Source organism: Hyperolius riggenbachi, chromosome 5, assembly GCF_040937935.1.
Source record: "Hyperolius riggenbachi isolate aHypRig1 chromosome 5, aHypRig1.pri, whole genome shotgun sequence".
Lineage (NCBI taxonomy): Eukaryota > Metazoa > Chordata > Amphibia > Anura > Hyperoliidae > Hyperolius > Hyperolius riggenbachi.
Window position 1 is genome coordinate 40,518,487 of NC_090650.1, and position 20,048 is coordinate 40,538,534.

The 20,048-nt window shown below is 44.7% G+C and overlaps 1 protein-coding gene across 3 annotated transcripts in view; it reads left to right on the forward strand.

The window, feature by feature from the left end:
* ADAM22 (ADAM metallopeptidase domain 22) overlaps positions 1 to 20,048 on the forward strand; it is a 378,095-nt gene that overhangs the window by 292,334 nt on the left and 65,713 nt on the right. For all 3 annotated transcript variants that reach the window (XM_068235530.1, XM_068235532.1, XM_068235533.1), the window contains exons 22-26: positions 1,614 to 1,730; positions 4,227 to 4,392; positions 7,009 to 7,120; positions 12,528 to 12,618; positions 17,789 to 17,806. In XM_068235530.1, the coding sequence (XP_068091631.1) occupies positions 1,614 to 1,730; positions 4,227 to 4,392; positions 7,009 to 7,120; positions 12,528 to 12,618; positions 17,789 to 17,806 (504 nt within the window). The remainder of the gene's footprint in view (positions 1 to 1,613; positions 1,731 to 4,226; positions 4,393 to 7,008; positions 7,121 to 12,527; positions 12,619 to 17,788; positions 17,807 to 20,048) is intronic.

Sequence of the window (20,048 nt, forward strand, 5' to 3'; positions counted from 1 at the left end):
CCTCACCTCAGGCTCACCACTCTGCACTCCCCTCCTTCATCCATCTAAGTGGCAGCAGCGGCGGTGGCAGCTATAAATGTCTCCATTCACCACCGCAGGTCTCCGATCTGCAAGGGCTTCACATTACTTCCTGTTTTAACAGGAAGTAAAGTGAAGCCCTTGCAGATCGGAGACCTCCGGTGGTGAATGGAGGTAATTATAGCTGCTGACGCTGCAGCCACTTAGATGGATGCAGGAGGGGAGCGCAGAGGGGAGAGCCCGAGGTGAGGGGGGGACTGTCCCCCCTCCCCGCTGATGTGCAAAGCTCTCCCCTCATGCTGCGACCCCTCCTGCCCCCCCAAAACGGCCATGAACGCGGTTTCCCCTATTGTTAGTCCAGTGGCTTACCTCAATGATGTCAAGGTCAGATAATGACATAGAACTTTAATAAGCACTTGGCAATGCGTTTCATGGGTCTCAGCCCACCTCCTCAGGCTGAATACAGTACCAGAGTTCAAGAACTCTGGCACTGTATTCAGCCTGAGGAAGTGGCCTGAGACCCATGAAACGCATTGCCAAGTGCTTATTAAAGTTCTTCCTCTTATCCCCCTTTATGCAGATCAGATGTTTCTGACTGAAGTCTGACTAGATTAGCCGCATGCTTGTTTCAAGTATGTGTTTCCAACACTATCGAAGCCAAAAAGATCAGCAGGACTGCAAGTCAACTGGTATCGAAGAAAATAATGTAACTATGGCAGCCGCCATATCCATCTCACTCTAGACTTCCTGTTATATCTTCTGTAAAGAGGTGTAACTACAGATTATGGGGCCCCCTGCATGACTTGGGGGGCTCCTCAAACATTCACACCCCTAACCCTGTCTCTCCTTAGCGCCCACTATAGCATAGGGGCTATATAAAACTGTGGCCATCATAACCCCCCATAACAAGTGTGGCCACAACACCTGATCTGAAGGATGGACCCCTGTAGTTGAGGGATGGGTCCCCAACAGCTATCCCCCCACCCCCGTTCCAGGTACTGCTCCCTACAGTTACGCCCCTGCTTCTATATAGGCTTCTGAGGTATAAATCCATCCCAAGTTTATTCCCTACAGAATATACCTGGTGGGTAGAGCAGTCTGTCCTGAAGAATGTTTTTTTAAGGTTCAGAGGTGCAAAGCCTGGGAAAGAGGTAACCTGATGAATCTATCCTTCTCTGACTGGCTGGTCAGGATCACATGATCATTGTCCAGTTCTTCCTGTGTAGGCTGTAAAAGTGCAATTCTGTGAATTGTTGAATCAGTTATTGGTTTGCCTGTGAATTGTCCATAACTGATCACCTCTTATCTGGGCAGGAGGTGAAGGCCGGTTTCTCCAAAGCAGGCAGAGACTGTGGTAATAAGATTGCTGACCTCACTTCCTGTTCAGGTGACCACCCACTCATAGTGATGCTCTAGGTGTCACTGGAACTGAAGGGACAGGATTTTCCTCACAGTGGGGACATGGATAGAAATAACTTACCAATTCAAACTTTCGTCACCCAATCAAATATTTGAAAATAAAATTGTAACTGGGACATCAAAATATGTGTTTTGTGTACTATGATGCAAGGTTTACACATTGTCTGTTTTCACAGGGACGTTCTTTGTGGTTATCTGCTGTGCACTGACACGTCGAGTGTACCGAGGCTGGGAGAGCTGGAAACGGCTACATCGATATCTCTCTTAAATCAAGGGAGACTCTTAAACTGCAGGTAAACCTTCATAACTTTCTGTTATACGGAGTCCGGCCCAGCACTCCGAAGCCTAACAGCCAATCAGCAAGTGTGTTAGGGAGCTCCGTACTTTAGTTAGGTGGATGCCTCCATGCTGATGCAAGCACAAGTCCAAGAATAATGTCCCAATAGTTGGTGCTACTCTGTCAATTTACCATAGTTCATCAATAGATTCAAGAGAAACTGTAACCTAGGATAGAACTTCATTCCAATCAGTAGCTGATACTCCCTTTCCTATGAGAAATCTTTACTTGCCTAATACTAACCTACCCCTACTACACCTAACGCTAACTTCCCTCATCTATGCCTAACTCTATCATTCACCACCACCTCTATCACCCACCACTAACTGTAGTCACCGCTACTATACGGGGATCGGCTACAGAGTAGCTGTACTCCATTACCATATTCTCCACCACTATAGCTGCTACACTGTAACTGATATTCAGCACTATTTTCCCATTCATCGCCGCTATTCACAGGAGTTTGAATACACTGTACCAATCTCTGCTGCTACCTCTGCATTCCCCACTGCTAGCTGAAGTTCAGTTAGAGTATATCGTACCCCAAACTTCAGTACCTGCTTTACTTGGCAGAATTCTTCATCAACTTTATTTCCTGGTGTTCCTCTCAAGGTGCCTAATCTAGTGGAGAGGAGGACATCTTGTGTCCAAATACTAAATTGCAACTCACAAATAATTAAAAAAAAAACGACTGGATAAAAAATGTGTAACAGTTAGTGCCATTGTCTTACATTCCTGTGTATACTTAAAGAGAACCAGAGATGAAGCAACCTCATGTATTTTACCTTATAAATCAGTGGGAACATGACAGTAAACACCTAATCTGCTCTTTGTTACATTGTTCTCTGTTTAATTTGCCTGTTATCACCTCTAAGATAAGAATCCCGACTAAGCAGTCGGTCTGGCTTTGCTACAGAATAATTATAGCTGAGACTGTGTTCTTTGCTGTCTTCAAGTCCAAGCCTGCCCCCTGCTGGCTTTGCTCAGGAATCATTATAGCTGAGTCATTATAGCAAAGCCAGAATCAATGCTCAGTCCGGGATTCTTATCTCAGCTAGATAACAGACACTTTTAGCAGTGAGGATGGAACAGAGAGCATGGTAAATGTTTTCTCTAATGTTCCCACTGATTTCTATGGTAAAATACACAAGGGTGCTTCGTCTCTGGTTCACTTTAAGCTTTTAATGTAATATCTTTAAAGTATTTGCTTTATTTGTTTATTTTTCAGATCAACAATTAGTATAAATAAGGCATAACGTTTTTCATTATGAACTCTTCTTTTTTGTTTTGTATCTAAAGTTTTTATTGAAAACCTTATAAGCATACAAATACTGTAGATCAAGTTGTAAAAATACATATAAGGCAGAAAGGAGGAGCGCTCCCTAGTGTGACTTAAAGTGAACCTCTGGACTAAAAATCTACTCAGCAGAACTGAAAAGGCTTGGTGTTTCTTTAACAGTTTCACAGCATCAGAACTTTGTTTTTCTTACCAAAGTTTCCCTGATGCTGTGCAGAGCATGATGGGATTTCCTATGTTGTTATTCACGTTGCCTAGCAACTGGGAGAGGTGCTCAGGACACATTACAGTTGGAACTGTGTCTCCTGCTCCCTGTCACCTCCTTTCAACCAAAAAGATGGCTGCCATCATGAAATCAAACATTTGCCTGTTCTTTTAAAACAGTGTGGGTAAGAGATTGTATTACCTATCTATTTTAATAACATAACTAATGTAACTTAATGACAGTATGTTTGTTTAGGCTGGAGTTCCTCTTTAATTGTTTTATTTTTGAACAAGCGCAATAAAAATACATTTAGTGGGTGTAGGTTAAAAACAAGCTTGTAGTTGGGCTTGAAGCCCTTCAGTACGTCCTGGTAGGTGCAGCCAGGGGTGGTTGATGGAGCAGATGGATATGGTACCTGGGTGCCCCGTCCCTAGAATGTCGTGTGCTGGTGGCGTCACAACACATTTCAGAGTATCCACGCCTTTGTCAGGTAACCTGACCACTCTTGGCCACGGCAGTTTTGAGGCTGCAACTACCCAGGACTTACTGAAGGGGCTTCACGCCCAACTGCATGCTTGTTTTTAACCTACACCTAGTAAGTGTGTATTTTTATTGCGCTTGTTCAAAAATGAAAACGTCACACTACGCAACGCTCCTCCTCTCTGCCTTTTGTCTTCTCTGCCAAAGCCCACCACACAGCCGGGTTTCACAGGAGCCGATAGAGTGTGAACAACGACCTTCCCCGCTGTTCCCTTCAGAACCCAGCAGCGCTAGATATTTCACATATACTGTCGAGCCATGGCATGCAATAGTAACAACTGTAGGGATTATATGTGAGACATCATCTGACCATCAATGTATTATTGCCATATTGAATATGGAGGATGCAAGATCATCATCCCTATTATTAACACACTCTGTTTATTCCTCTATGCGTGTTGTCTTCTCAGTGGTGGCCATGTGAAGCTGGACGAGGAGACGGATCTGGGATACGTGGAGGACGGCACGCCATGCGGAGTAGGGAAGATGTGTCTGGATCACCGCTGCCTGTCCATCGATCCTTTCAATTTCAGCTCTTGCCTAGGCAGCACAAACAAGATTTGCTCTGGAAATGGGGTAGGTGGAGGGGGTGTGGCCAATGGAGGGGGTGGGGTAGGTGGAGGGGGTGTAGTAGGTGGAGGGGGTGTGGCCGGTAGAGGCTGTGTGGCAGGTGGAGGGGGTGTGGTAGATGGACGGGGTGTGGCCTGACTGCTAAACAGAAATTCATAGTATTGTGTTACCACAAGAAGAATATAGGCAGTCAAGTGACCAGCACCTTGTATCCCAAGATGCATAATGTGCAGACACATTGCTTGGCTGACAGATCCAAAGATGAAAAACAGATGTTTGCCTTCTTAAAACTAAAATTATTTGTGATTATTCAGTTTGGAGTGATCTTTGAGGTGTCCCACAATGCATCGCTGCTGAATATGCAAATCATCTGTTTGTGGAGGCTTTTTGATCTCTGTCAGTGCCTCACAGACCCCTAGGAGTTCTGGTTCACATGAGCTTGCTAGGCAATCTGTAGATCCAAAGATGATAGAGTCACCTTTACTGTCTGAGAGAGCTTGCTTATCTTTGCTTGCACACAAGGTGGTACAGAAAACCCATTTGGAAATGCATTTAAGTTTAATTTAAGACAATAACATGCAAAGGTTTTAGAATCAGAGAAAATAGTTTTAAGTGAATATTGAAAGCAAAGGAAAAACAGTATTTAAAGTGAGTAAAAAACAAAACCGCTTTAAATAAATAAATAAAAACCAGCACAACAGGACCAGACCAGAGAGGAGAGATACAGTACATCAAGCTGTGCATTGCATAGTGCTATGCTAGTACTATGCTTACCTCCCTCTGCTTCCTCCAAGACAGCATCTCCTCCATGGTGCTGCACCGGCGCCACATCACTCATTCGCTGTCAGCAGATTATCGATGGGATCACCAGCCACGGGGACAGGCAAAAATGGCGCACAGCGCCAATAGTGTCAGAATGGCGCTGCACTTAAAACAATATTTATCGTTTTATGTTATTTTATTTTTTTTTTCAAGGATCGGGCTGGAGGAGAGGCAGCGGGCAGTAGGCTGGCAGCGTGGGTTGGGCTGGAGGAGAGGCAGCGGGCAGTAGGCTGGCAGCGGGGGTCGGGCTGGAGGAGAGGCAGCGGGCAGTGGGCTGGCAGCGGGGGTCGGGCTGGAGAGGCAGCGGGGTGGAGGGAGTAGGATTAGGTAGCATGTGTATACATTACATTGTCTGGGCCGCTGATCGCTGCTCACTTCACAGCTTGCACGAGTCCTGCATCCAGCCAATCACCATGCGGAAACTGAAGCCGCATGGTGATTGGCTGGATGCAGGACTCCTGCAAGCTGTGAAGTGAGGAGCGATCGCCGGCCGGGACAATGTAATGTATACACATGCTACCTAATCCTACTCCCTCCACCCCGCTGCCTCTCCAGCCCGACCCCCGCTGCCTGCCCGCTGCCTCTCCTCCAGCCCGACCCCCGCTGCCAGCCTACTGCCCGCTGCCTCTCCTCCAGCCCGACCCCCGCTGCCAGCCCACTGCCCGCTGCCTCTCCTTCAGCCTGACTAGCTCCCTGAATTTTTCAATGGCGCACTGTTCTGTTTTATAAAACGCTATTTACCGTTTTAATGTATTTACATTAAAACGGTAAATAGCGTTTTATGATCGGCAGAACGGTGCGCCATTTTTTACTCTGCGCCATTTTTGACTGTATGCCCAGCCACACATGTCCTGCTTCCTCTCTGACTACAGCAGCGCCTCATGTGACCCGGCAGCATGTAACCGGTCACATGAGAGACCGCTGTAGCCATGGATACAAAACCCTGGATGGGTGGATGGAGATCCCCTCGCTGGAATGCTGAGAGCAAGTGAGTAAAGCAGCTCTGCTCTAGGGAGTGGGAGACGGGGAGTGTGAGGAGGGGGACGTTTGGGAAGGGGAGCCGCCTCTTGCCGCTCTCTAATTGTTGCCTCCCTGAAGCATGTGATTCATGTTGCTTCATGGTAGAACCGCCCTTGAGAGGGTACCTACACTGGATCAATGGGCTGCAGTAGTGGTGGGGAGAGGGTACACTCTTTCCACCACTACTGGGGTAAGTATGTACTTTTTTTTTTTTTTTAGACCACAATAGTATTTAATAATGCATCAAGCAATCATTCTTTTATGTGGTCTGTCTGCATGATGCTAGAAAGTTGATCTTTCTCTTAGAAATATATGATAGATCTTGGGCTTAATTCACTAAAGCGTGCTAAATGTTAGCACGCCTGTGAAAAGCCACTTAACATGTGCAAACTGGCTTTACACGCGCTAAAATGCGTGCAAGAGTTTGCGCGCATCAGCCGCTTTGTGTGCTAAGTAGCGTGATAAGCAAGATTTTGCACGCAAAGGGGTGCACGCAAAATTTTACGCACACAAACTTTTACGCGCTAAAATAGCACGCGATCAATAACAGCTTTGCCGTGCAAACTACTTAGCACCCTAGTTGGTACGTGCAAAGCTTTTAGGCGTGCTAACTGTGTTAGCATGCTTTAGTGAATCAAGCCCCATGTCATTATAGCAGGCAGACACTCCCATTTTACAGTTCCAGTCAGGTGTACACTGCCGAGGCTCCTCTTTGAGTTTAGGTTACTTTAAAATGTAATAGCGTGCAGTAAGTTAACAGACCGATTTTGTCGTTTGCAGATCTGCAGCAATGAAGTGAAATGTGTTTGTGATAAATCCTATAGTGGAGAGGACTGCAGCACATACTCTCCATTCAAAGATGAGAAAGAGAACATCAGAGAGAATGATGATGGTCAGTATCTGAAACCGGGGCTCTTGTCCTGAATGTATTTATTGTTAGCTGTTTCATAATCAAACATTGAAAGCAGTAGCGTACTTTTATTTAAAACGCACCCAAAGTGATATGCAAGACGATGAGAAAAAACATGAGTGCATATAGTACCAATCCTACTAAGAACTTGTCCAAGGCCCTTTATATATTTTTTTCATTGCGAAGGTTACTAAACCAGCTTTTACCTATGCAAATGAGGCTGTGGAACAGCAGTTAAATGCAGCTCTGATTAAAAAGTGGTAGTCAAGTTGCTGGTTCATCTCATTCCTCAGACATCCAGATCCACGCTTGACAGCACATCACTATAAAGGCCCAGGACAAGCCCACCCAAAACTTTATTTGACCTCTCAAAAGATGTATTTATCCATCTTTGGGCTCAGATAGAACAACTTGCATAAGCCGCTCTGTATCCTCCTCCCCAACCTGGTTATTGGACAGTGTAGATTTTTCTTTTCGCCTGTAATTTAACTCACCCTGTTTGACAGTGCTATAGCGTGACCTGATACTTTCACAGGCCATATATCATAAATGGATTAAAGCAAACCTGTGAGGAAGTAAACTTTAAAAGTTTGCTACTTGCCTCAGTAGTGGGAGGCTACTGGATGGTTCAGACACTTCCAGATCCTCTTCAAGCCCATCGCTGCTGCCTGGGACCCTCTTCTTCTTTGTGGCTGCGCTCCCATCAGAGAACGAGCTTCTCCGTACTGGGCATGTGTGAGTACAGTTCGCACATGCCCAGTAGAATAAAGCCGCTTGTGTATGGAGGAATTCTATTGGGCAGGCACGAACCTTACTAACACATGCCCAGTACAGAGAAGCTCAAACTAAGGATCATGGCCATGAGAGCATATTCAACAAACCATTGTCATATATGCTTTGAAGGATCCAGTGATGGATCAGTGGGCTTGAGGAGGTTCGGGGAAGCCTCTGGGCCATCCAGTGACTTCCTGCTACTGATGTATGTAATTTTTATTGTTTATTCTGCCTCAGGTATGCTTTAAGACGAAATTCAGAACACTAAGGGTTGATTTACAAAACTCATCTCATGATTTATGTCCATTAGTCTCTATTCAGTTAACATTTTCTCCTGAGTTTTCTCGCAGGAGATCTTTTCATACTTTACCAATAAAATGCCATTAAAGCCACCAGCAATCAAGAAAATAGTCAACATCAGTTTGCTATTATTTTACCTACTTTTAACTGCTTTCTCAATTGCTAAGTGCTGGGAAGATATTTTTTATAGAATATTTAAATAGTTACCTTCTAGGAGAAAACTCAGGAGAAAAAGTAAACTAGGGATCTTGACCTGTATGCAAATAACTTGTTCTCCTTAGTTTTCTCCTAGGTAATATTTTCAAACTTGTCAATAAAATACCTTCTAAATCACCAGATAGCTTATGTTAATAATTCCTGTGATTGTAACAACCCCAGGCTCATCTAAAAGACAAAAGGAGACCAGGAGCCCAACGGTGCAGAATGGTGTAAGGTCCAGAAAAGCAAAATGCTAAGGATGTATAGATGTATATACTCACAAAGATGGGTTCAAATCCTTACAACCACCATCAGAGCAGGCGGGAAATTAACCGTCCCCGCTCGGTTTTCCAGGTCTGTGACAGGAACTGGGTAGTCGCACTCCGAATTTTATTTAGGACGAACTAAAAAACTATCACCTCTAAAAGAGGTATGACAAGACACTTAACACAGGGGTGGAGCTGCCCATGCAGGGGTGAAGGTGCCCAATTTTATATTTGAGCACATAAAATTGAAAAAGCATTTTGTGGGGACTTGCCCGCTTCCTCAGGTCAGTGAAAAAACAGGTTCCTATAATAAATTGTATACATAGTCTAAGAATTATTATATAAAAACAGCCATTACAGTACAACAAAAACCTTTACCATACACTGTACCTCTATAGTGATAATTATCACGCATGTTTAAAGGGACTCCGAGCAGTAAATAATATCAACATCTGAACTTACCTGGGGCTATCTTCAGCCCACCGTAGGTCGGGAGGTCCCTCTGCGTCCTTCTGGCTCTTCTCGCAGGCCCTGCTCAGAAATGGCTGCCGGCGACACTGAGACCAAGTGTCGGGCTCCTTTTTCCGCAAAGATGACGTCAGTCCTCATCACGATGGCTGACGTGACAGTACGGCGCATGCGCGATTAAACCGCGCATGTGCAACACTGTCACGCTGGCCGCCGTGATAATGCGAGGCAGCCGGCGTGGTGACGACTGACGTCATCTTTGCGGAAGAATGAGCCCGACGCTCGGTGTCGCTGGGAGCCATTTCGGAGCAGGGCCTGGGAGAGGAGCCATAAGGACGCCGAGAGACCTCCCAAACTACAGTGGGCTGGAGAAAGCCCCAGATAAGTTCAGATTTTGATTTTATTTACTGCTCGGAGTCCCTTTAAATCACCAGCAAGCAAGAAAATAGTTTTGATAGTACTTTTAAACCTACATTTTGGTACTTTTTCAGTTACAAAGTGCTGAAATGCTATCCTAAATAGAAGATAAGAAAACTCAGGAGAAAAAGTGAATATTGCATATGGGCCCTTTTCTGTTTATCTCGTGAATTGTCAATCCCAAGATAAGGTAGCAACTTTGGCTTCCACCTAACCTCTTTGGTAAATTGAGGTGGTGGCAGGGGCTGAGAAGAGATGGCAGACAGACCCTTGAACAGGCACCAGGGCGTTAATTCACCAAACATTGCCGCATTCGGTAATGCTGAAAACAGCTGATTTTACCGATCACTTAAGAAAGTGTCAATTCACCAAGGCTGTTACCGCATGGGAAGCTGAAACTACTGAGCAGTGAGGTAAATTACCAACTTGTGCAGTAAATACCTCAACGAATTTCAGTAAATATCAGTAAATGTCAATTCACCAAGGCTGCTACTGCATGGAAATTTGAAATTACTGAGCAGTGAGGTAAATTACCGACTTGTGAGGTAAACACCTACAACACATGTCAGTAAATGTCAATTCACAAAGGTTACAGCATGTGGTAAAACACAGTTCCATTACCGACAGTTCTCTTCTGTCTGTATCAGACTCACAGAACTCACAGAAGCAGAGCAGCGAGCAGAGAGATTACAGAACAAAATAAGGTTCCCCTGCCACCCTTCTGCAGTTTAACCTGTTAACCACCCTGGCGTTCTATTAGAACGGCCAGGATGGCGGCGCAGCACATTTTTTTTTTTTAAATCATGTAGCTAGCCTAGCGCTAGCTACATGATAGCCGCTGTGCAGTGGCATCCCCCCACCCTTCCGATCGCCTCCGGCGATCAGAGCAAACAGGAAATCCCGTTCACAACGGGATTTCCTGTTTGGCTTCCCCTGTCGCCAAGGCGACAATCGGGATGACGTCATCCACATCATGGCGTCGGAGGGAGTCCAGATCCACCCCTTAGCGATGCCTGGTTCTGATAGGTCAGGCTGCAAACGGGGTCTCTGGGGGTCCCTTGTTACGTGGCGGGTAGCGGCGCATCGGCGGCGAGCGGCGGTGATCGGTATAAACACGCAGCTAGCAAAGTGCTAGCTGCTTGTTTTTAAAAGAAAAATTATGAAAATCGGCCAGAGCAATCCAGCGCGGCGGTTATGGACAAGCTGAGCTCATCCATACCGCTAAGCTGGTTAAGTTCCTGTTTGAAAATGCGAGAAATAAGGAGGTAGTGGGGAAATAAGGAGGTAGTGGGGAAATGACATATGTAAAGTATCTTGGAGTTAATCTAAGCTGTGGCAAATAAATAAAATGTTAAAAAAGACTAATGGAGACTACATTCATAGCAAGCAGAGGCAGTACTACAAAACCTGTGCAGTGAGGGCATTACAGTAGTAAAAGGCATCTTGACAACCCTTTAGATGTACATAACAGTATGTAACAACACAGATACCAACAACTGGGCTTTGGTAAATAACCAAACTTCTACTGCACCAGTGAAAATATTGGTGAATTAGCACACAAAAGTCTAAAATACTGAATGCGTTATTTTCCGGACTATTTTTTTCTTATCAAACAGCCTTTGGTGAATTAACACTCAGGTCTCAAAAATCTGCCTAGGAGGGCAATTTGTATTTCCTATACATTAATCATTTTCAATTGATCATACAGTATGCCTGTTAAAGCAAACCTAGAGCGAGGAAACTCACTAGAGGTTTGATACTCGCCTAAGTAGAGGGATGTCTCTGGACACCATAGAGCCGTCCTAGTCCTCAGTCTGTCCCATTGCTCCTGCACCATCCCTACACAGTTGAAGTTATTCAACCTGCTAGTTTTGCAGCACTCTTCAGACAGCCTTTGGAACTTCTGGTGTCCCTGTGTAGTTTGAGAGGCTCGCATCTGTATTTTGCATGTGCAAGTCCGAACTTGTGAGTGCACAGTACAGATGTGCCTGTCTTCAGAACTACTCAGGGACTGCGCAAGGAGTACCAAAGAGGGATTGGACCTAGCAGGTCGAATAACGTCAACCAGGGACAGTGCAGGAACGATGTAACAAGGAACAGGAAGGCTCTATGGTATCCAGAGCCTTAATTTTACTTAGGAATGTATCAAACCTGAAGTGAGTTTCCTCGCGCCTGGTTCCCTTCGCAATAAATTGTGTTTTTTAAAGGACCACTATCGAGGAAAATTGTAAGATTTATACATGAAAACATGAATAAAAAATACATTTCTTGCAGAGTAAAATGAGCTATAAATTACTTTTCTCCTGTGTTGCTATTGCTTACAGTAGGTAGAAGAATTCTGACAGAACTGACAGGTTTTCGACTATTCTATCTCCTCATTGTGGAGTCTCTGGGTTTTCTTTATATTCAAAAGCATTTAGTGCACAGCAATTGCTCAGTCCAGTTACCAGAATAGTGTGCAAACAGGTGTGTGTGTGTGTGTGTGTGTGTGTGTGTGTGTGTGTGTGTGTGTGTGTGTGTGTGTGTGTGTGTGTGTGTGTGTGTGTGTCCGTGTGTGTGTGTGTGTGTGTGTGTGTGTGTGCTGCAGTGTGTGGTGCTTTTTGTAAAGTGTAAAGAATAAGTTAAATACTGAGAATACCCCATGAAGAGATGGACTATTCCAAAACCTGTCAGTTCTGTCATATTTCTACTAACTACTGTAAGTGATCGCAACATAAGATAAAAATAATTTATAGTGCATTTAAATCTGCTAGACATGCGTTTCATATAAGTATGTGTACACATGCATTTTAAATGTTACAATTTTTTTGAATAGTGGTTCTTTAAGTTTATATCTTCCAGTATCAACCACAATGTTTGCATTTCAGCTTCTGAATAATCGACATTGTTATTTTGCATTGCTGAACAATCCTGAAGCTCTGTGAGATGATACTGATCGTGGCTAATAATGTGTGTGTCTCTTTCAGGAGTGGTTAGTACAAACATTATCATAGGAGCAATTGCTGGTACCATGCTAGTGTTGGTGTTGGTATTAGGAATTACAACTTGGGGTTACAAGTAAGTGACTGCATGGCATGTAATCACACTTTCTGATGTAAAGCCTGTGGGGAGATCCATATGGATGTATGAAAACCTCTAGTGATAGGAGCATGGAGGCCGCCATTGCTATTCCCTATTGTATTTGAATGTTAGATACCTGGCTGTCCTTGTGGTAATTTGGCTTCCATAATATTGACCAGGGTGACTGTAACCATAAAGGCAAACCAGGAAATTGCCCCAGGTCTTTAAAGGATACACGATTTGAAAATAAAGCGTGTTCTTTTACTCACCTGGGACTTAGCTAAGTTGCACACTACTGTGCATGCTCTGGCCCTGTGGTGCACCTCCTTGACCCCCTTCCATGGCCAGGAGCATTTGGCGCATGCACAGTTACTAGTCTTAAAGGGACACTGTAGGGGTCGGGGGAAAATGAGTTGAACTTACCCGGGGCTTCTAATGGTCCCCCGCAGACATCCTGTGCCCGTGCAGCCACTCACCGATGCTCCGGCCCTGCCTTCGGTTCACTTCTGGAATTTCAGACTTTAAAGTCTGAAAACCACTGTGCCTGAGTTGCCGTGTCCTCGCTCCTGCTGATGGCACCAGGAGCATACTGCGCAGACACAGACCATACTTGGCCTGTGCAGTATGCTTCTGGTGACATCAGCGGGATCGAGGTCATGGCAACGCAGGCGCAGTGGTTTTCAGACTCTAAAGTCTGAAATTCCAGAAGAGAACCGGAGGCGGGGCCGGAGCATCGGTGAGTGCCTGTGCGGGCACAGGATGTCTGCGGGGGACCGTTAGAAGCCCCGGGTAAGTTCAACTAATTTTCCCCCGACACCCCCCTACAGTGTCCCTTCATACTACTCATGCTCATGTCAGCACATGCACAGTAGCGCGTGACTTAGCTAAGTCATGCACTTTACTGGGCTGTACAGCAGATCAAGGATGAGGACCAGCAGGGTAACCAGGGAACTAGAAGACTATGGGGGCTGGAATAAGTAAGTAAAAGAATTGCTACTAAGTACATTGGTGGGCTTCCCCCCGGTTCATTCATTTGTCACCCCCATCTTCCCCAGTTGGGGCATGTCAAATGAGGAAAACAAACGAGAGAGGAGAGGATCAGACAGGACTCACCGATGTGCATTTTATTGATGTGGGCTCATCATTAAGGGACCCCACATTAATATCTTGTCTACCGGTATGTCCCTATGTTACCTAAAACCCACTATGGCTATCAATCGTGGATCAAGCATGCAACCAGTGAATTCAGACTTCAGAGATTGTTAGAGGTAGAGGATTGGCACACTAGACAGACTAGTAACATTATTAAAGGGGATAAAGATGACAGCCTTCACATTGCACTTACTATCGGTTTTGTTTTAACAGATGTCATACAGATCGATGAGTCACAGATGGCTCGTTCAGTAAGACAGTGCAAAGAGCAATGATAACACTTAAAGGGGTTCTTTCGCGAAAAAAGTAGGCAGTTAAAAAATGTGACAGATGACAGGTTTTGGGCCAGTCCATCTTTTTAAGGGGTATTCTCAGGGCTTTCTTTCTTTCTTTGTTTTCAACAGTATTTCCTGAACAACAGTTGCAAAATCTAACTGACATAATAGTGTGCAAGTGATTAGGGAGGCCGGCTGGTATCTTGCTATTTTGGCAGTTAAACTGCTGTTCAGGAAATGCTGTTGAAAACAAAGAAAGCCCTGAGAATCCCCCTTAAAAAGATGGACTGGCTCAAAACCTGTCATCTGTCACATTTTTTAACTGCCTACTTTTTTCGCTAAAGAACCTTTTGGAGCTAATTTCACCTAAAGTAAACTTGACCCCTCCTTCACTAATTAAAAAGAAAAGCAGTTGTTCTTTATAGCATATGCTCGCTGCTTGCTGTAAACATGCCTCCTATTTTAATATCAGCATCCAGTGCCATGGTTTTTATGAACAACCTATCTGTCCTTCATGTCATCTTGAAAACAACTAATCATTTTGCTTCTGCTTTCAGAGGTAAAAGCCCTCCCTCTTCCATGTTTCTATTGGATGCCGAGCTAGTCATGTGACTTTTTCACAGCTATAGCTGTCAGCAAGTTTTCTTTACAGTAGAATCATGTTTGCTTTAAAGGACAACTCCATGATGTGTCATTGGATAGGGTTTAATATTTGTAATGTAAAATGTTTTTGACCTTCAAAAGTTGTTTTTGTAACAAGCTGGCAAGCTCTCCTAGTATGACTGTAGTATCATCTTTAAACACAAGCAAATGTCTGGGAGAAGCTGTTTGTCAGTGTTTGCCCAACATGAGGTGTAGGGAAAGAGGTCTACTCTTACTTGCTCTTCATTATACAAAGAGTTTTCATGATCAGAAAGGCTATTTTCAGCAATCTTTCAAAGCAAATGATTATCAAGCAAAAATGAGTATTTAAAGAATAATATAATATATGATACAATATGTATAGGAATACTGCTACTTAGCACATCCTGGAGTCGTCCTGCAAAACATGACTTCTGATTGGCTGCTGTGGGCTTCTGCCTTATGCAAAATGTCTTCATTGGATAAAGTATGATCAGGCAGGGGTGGAATTCTTATGTTTATGACCCATACAGAAGTCCAGGACCAGGAGGTATACAGCTAGAAGCTTCCTCCAGGACGCCTTCACACTGACCAAGATTTCTGATGATGGACATGTGGGCACTGTCCTAAAGTCTCACGCACACACTCAAATAATGTCACCCTTAACGATCATTGGGCGATCATTTGGCAAAAATTTCAGAACTGTACAGATGTGACAGTTTTTTAAAAAGAGCAAGTGGGGAGCATATCGGCACAAAGTGCTTAAAGGGACACTGAGCACCTTTAAAAAAATCTAATTTGCACTTACCTGGGGCTTCCTCCAGCCCACCGTAGCCTGCTAGGTCCCCCGGTGTCTTCCTGGCTCCTCTCTCGGTGCCGCAGGCGGTTCCAGTATTCGTCGACTTCCGCCTGAAGTCGCCAGTATGAGTCCCCACTGCGCACGCTACACGTCATCACGCTGGCCGTTACGCGTCATCAAGCTAGCCGGCGTGAGAGTCCTGTGCATGCCCGGTTCTGTAACTCTGAACTGCACATGCGCCGGCCAGCGCGAGAGTCCTTTTAAACAATACCAGTTGCTAGGCTGGTCTACTGATCGCCTGCCTCTAATACCCCCTCTAATACTTTTAGCCATAGACCCTGATCAAGCGCGCAGATCAGATGTTTCTGACTGAAATCTGACTAGAGTGGCTGCATGCTTGTTTCAGGTGTGTGATCCAGATAATGCTGCAGCCAAAGAGCTCACCCGGACCTCAGCAACTGGTATTGTTAAAAGGAAACCTGAGATGGCAAAAACTGAAGTATTTATAATGACCTGGGGCTTCCTCCAGCCCCATGGGGTCCATGGGCTCTTGCCATTCTTTCTGACCGCTCCATTGTCCAGTTTTCACCTCAGGTAATTTCGCCCGTTGCACTATTCTGTGCATGGGCAGCCCAGCCATGCACCCCCCCCCCCCTCCAGGTAAGTATAAATACTTCAGTTTTTGCCATCTCAGGTACACTTTAAGTGGAAAATAAATATGGCAGCCTCCATATACCTCTCCGTTTAGGTGTCCTTTAAGTTTCACTTTAAGCTCAAGTACCTAAAGGGTATGAAGAGAGGTGGAATTTAGGCAGAAGCCCTGAGCTCAGGCAGTGAAAGAGAGATGTGTATAAGAAACTTCGGCGTTTTTGGAGAACACTATACTGGAGTGTTGGACTTTGGCTGCTTTCTAACTTGAGAACTTTTATATGATTTTATGGTTACAGTGAAAGAGAGAGCCTTAGGGGAGGGTTCACACTTATCCCTGCAATTTTCAGCACTGTTTTTTCCCCACACATAATGAAACTCAATTGAAAATCTCATGCGATATGCCAATTCATACTGCAAGAAGTATGTTTTTTTTACGCATGAGCAAACGCAATTTCTCAATTTTTAGAAGTGCAATTCTCCATTGACTTTCATTCGATGTGCGGCAAATGCAGCTGATTGCCCGCTATTAGCGCTGTGACAATGTATCTCCATGGGACCATTCTCAATGCAGCGTTTGCGATTTGTATAAATCACAAATGCGCTGCGCGCAGCATTTTGGGAGCGAACAAGAATCACAAAGTTAAAATGCTAAACGGCTTGTGATCCAAGTGTGAACCAACCCTAACTGGAGGTCCGTCCATCCCAACAATAGCAGAATGCAATTAACTAACAGGACAGAAAGCAGTTCCAGGCTAGTAAAATCTCACCGTGAGGGCCCATTCACACTAGAGCGCTTTTCAGGCGATTTCTGCATCACTGGAAATCGCTAGCGTTTTTAAAAGCGCGTGTGCAATGTTACGTCTATGTGGCTGTTCTCATTTAAGCATTTTGCGTTTTTCAGCGATTAGCTGAAACGCAAACTCGTAGCCTGCACCATTTCTGAGCGATTTTGAGCGATTAGCCCTTCAATGTTAAAGATAGGAGCGCTTCAAAATCGCCCCAAAAGTGCTGGGCTGTTCACAATCCTCAGCGTTTTTCCAGCGCTTTTCCTCAGTAAATGTTGCAAATTACCCACAAGACAGAGGAGATTACCCATAAAACACGTCTGTTTCCTGTCTAGTGGTCATTTCCTGTATGGGAGAGCTAAACGCAAATCGCTGCAAAACGCTGAAAAACCCTATCTCATACAGTGAAAAAACGCTGAAAAACCTATGGAGGAAAACGCTAGAAAAAGCTCAGCGTTTTCCTAAGCGTTTAGCGATTTATAGTGTGAATGGGGCCTTAGATCAATTTCAGGGTGGAGATTTAAGCCCCATCTACACCATACGATTCTTTGTCCGATTCGATTCAATTCGATTCATTGATTTGATTCAATCCAACATGTTTGATTCATGATTCGATTCAATTTGATTCAATTTGCCATTGTTTTGAATTGGAAATTGAATCGAATTATGAATCGAACATGTTGGGTTGAATCGAATCAATGAGTCGAATCAAATCGAATTGGACAAAGACGTATGGTGTAGATGGGGCTTGATAAAACTGTTACATATACACAATCTCTGTGACTATGTTTCTTCTGAGAACAGAACTTTGCTGAAAAATGTTTTTGTTTTTTTTTAGAAATTATGTTTAAGTAATTCTCTGTTCTTTTCTTTAACATGAAAAGAAACTATCGGCGAGATAGGTAAGTACACTTCCCCTTCATTATGGCCCACGTCATCATCATGCTGCTATGTAGTTTTCTGTCTACCATACTCTACATATGTATGTTTCATGCTGTTTTCACTGCTGACTGAGTGGCTCTGCGCTCTGCTTCACGGAGAATAGAGGATTATGGGAAATCTGCTTGCTGTCCTGGGGAGGAGCTATTGATTTTATCTTAGAAATAGCTTGATGAGAGATACTAAGGGGAGACCGAGAGTCTGATATGGTGTAGTATGTGCAGAACACAATTAGTATATTAATTTGAGGTAGAGTAGTTCGGCGGTGGAGCCTGGAGAGGTGAGTCTCTTCTCTTATGCTGATCCCCATGCCACTGTGCGAGGAACAGGAGTCCCCCTGGTTTGGAGACATGTCCTTGTCTTGGGTGGTAACTTCTCTTAACATTACAAAACTACCGTTTCTACTCTTCATACATTGTGAGTTGTTAGATAACATTTTTTTTCCCTTGAATAATGCTATTGTGAAAAAATGTAAAGTTTAAAATACACATAAAAAGAAGTACGTCTTCCACAGTAAAATGAGCCAAACATGTCTTCCCTCCTATGTTGCTGTCACTTTCAGTAAGTTGTAGAAGTCTGAAAGAACTGACAGGCTTTGGACTAGTCCATCTCTTCGTAGGGGATTCTCAGGGTTTGCTTTGTTTTCAAAAGCACCTCCCAAATCAGTTCCTCAGTCACACTGCCATAATAGTGTGCAAACAGGTGGTTGTAGGTGGGGGGTGGCTCACATCTTTGTACAGAGCCTTTCCAGGATGTGTTTTTGTAAAGAATAAAATGCTGACATTTGCCCATAAAGGGATGGATTAGTCCAAAACCTGCCAGTTCTGTCAGATTTCTACTACTTACTGTAAGTGACAGCAACATAGGAGAAAAGTAATTTATGGCTCATTTTATTCTGGAAGAAATGTATTTCTTCTGTGTATGTATTTTACATTTTACAATTTTTCACAATAGTGGTCCTTTAAAAAACACAATGGCTTGTGGAGTCCAATTACTATGGGGCAATGTAATTTAAAAACTCCATATACTCGCAAGCAAGCCGAATTTTTGACCCCCCAAAAGTGGGCCAAAAGTTGGGGGGTCGGCTTGCTTGCGAGTCATGTGTGGGTGGGTGGGTGGATAGGTGCTGTCCCTCCCCGCTCCCCCCGCGGCCACCGCTGCTATTACCTTAGGCGGCGCCGCTGCCTCTATCCCCGTCCTCCTCCGGTAACTCATTCACAGCAGCGCGCCCCCCGCTGCTGTGATGACGCAGGAAACCATAGAGAGCGGTTCCCATAGTAACGGCATCACGCTACAGGAAGCCGCTCTCTATGGTTTCCTCGTCATCACAGCAGCGAGAGGCGCGCTGCTGTGAATGAGTTACTACCGGAGGAGGACGGGGATAGAGGAAGCGGCGCCGCCTGAGGTAATAGCAGCAGCGGCGGCCGCAGGGGGAGCGGGGAGGGACAGCACCTACCCACCCATACTGGGGCATTATGCTAGCTATATGGGGCACTATACTAGCTATAATGGGGCACTATACTAGCTATAATGGGGCACTATACTAGCTATACTGGGGGCACTATACTAGCTATACTGGGGGCACTATACTAGCTATACTGGGGGCACTATACTAGCTATACTGGGGGCACTATACTAGCTATACTGGGGGCACTATACTAGCTATACTGGGGGCACTATACTAGCTATACTGGGGGCACTATACTAGCTATAATGGGGCACTATACTAGCTATACTGGGGGCACTATACTAGCTATACTGGGGGCACTATACTAGCTATACTGGGGGCACTATACTAGCTATACTGGGGGCACTATACTAACTATACTGAGCACTATACTAGCTAAACTGGGGCACTTCACTAGCTATACTGAGCACTATACTAGCTATACTGAGCACTATACTAGCTATACTGGGGCATTTTACTAGCTATACTGAGTACTACCTACCTATACTGAGCACTATACTAGCTAAACTGGGGCACTTCACTAGCTATAATGAGCACTATACTAGCTATACTGAGCACTATACTAGCTATACTGGGACATACTGGGGGGATCACGCGGCCAGCGTTTCCTACCCCCGGCTTACATGAGGGTCAATCATTTTTTCCTGTTTTTTGGGGTAAAAGTGGGGGGGTCGGCTTACATGCGGGTCGGCTTGCTTGCGAGTATATACGGTATTCTGTATTTCCATGTAGTCTAT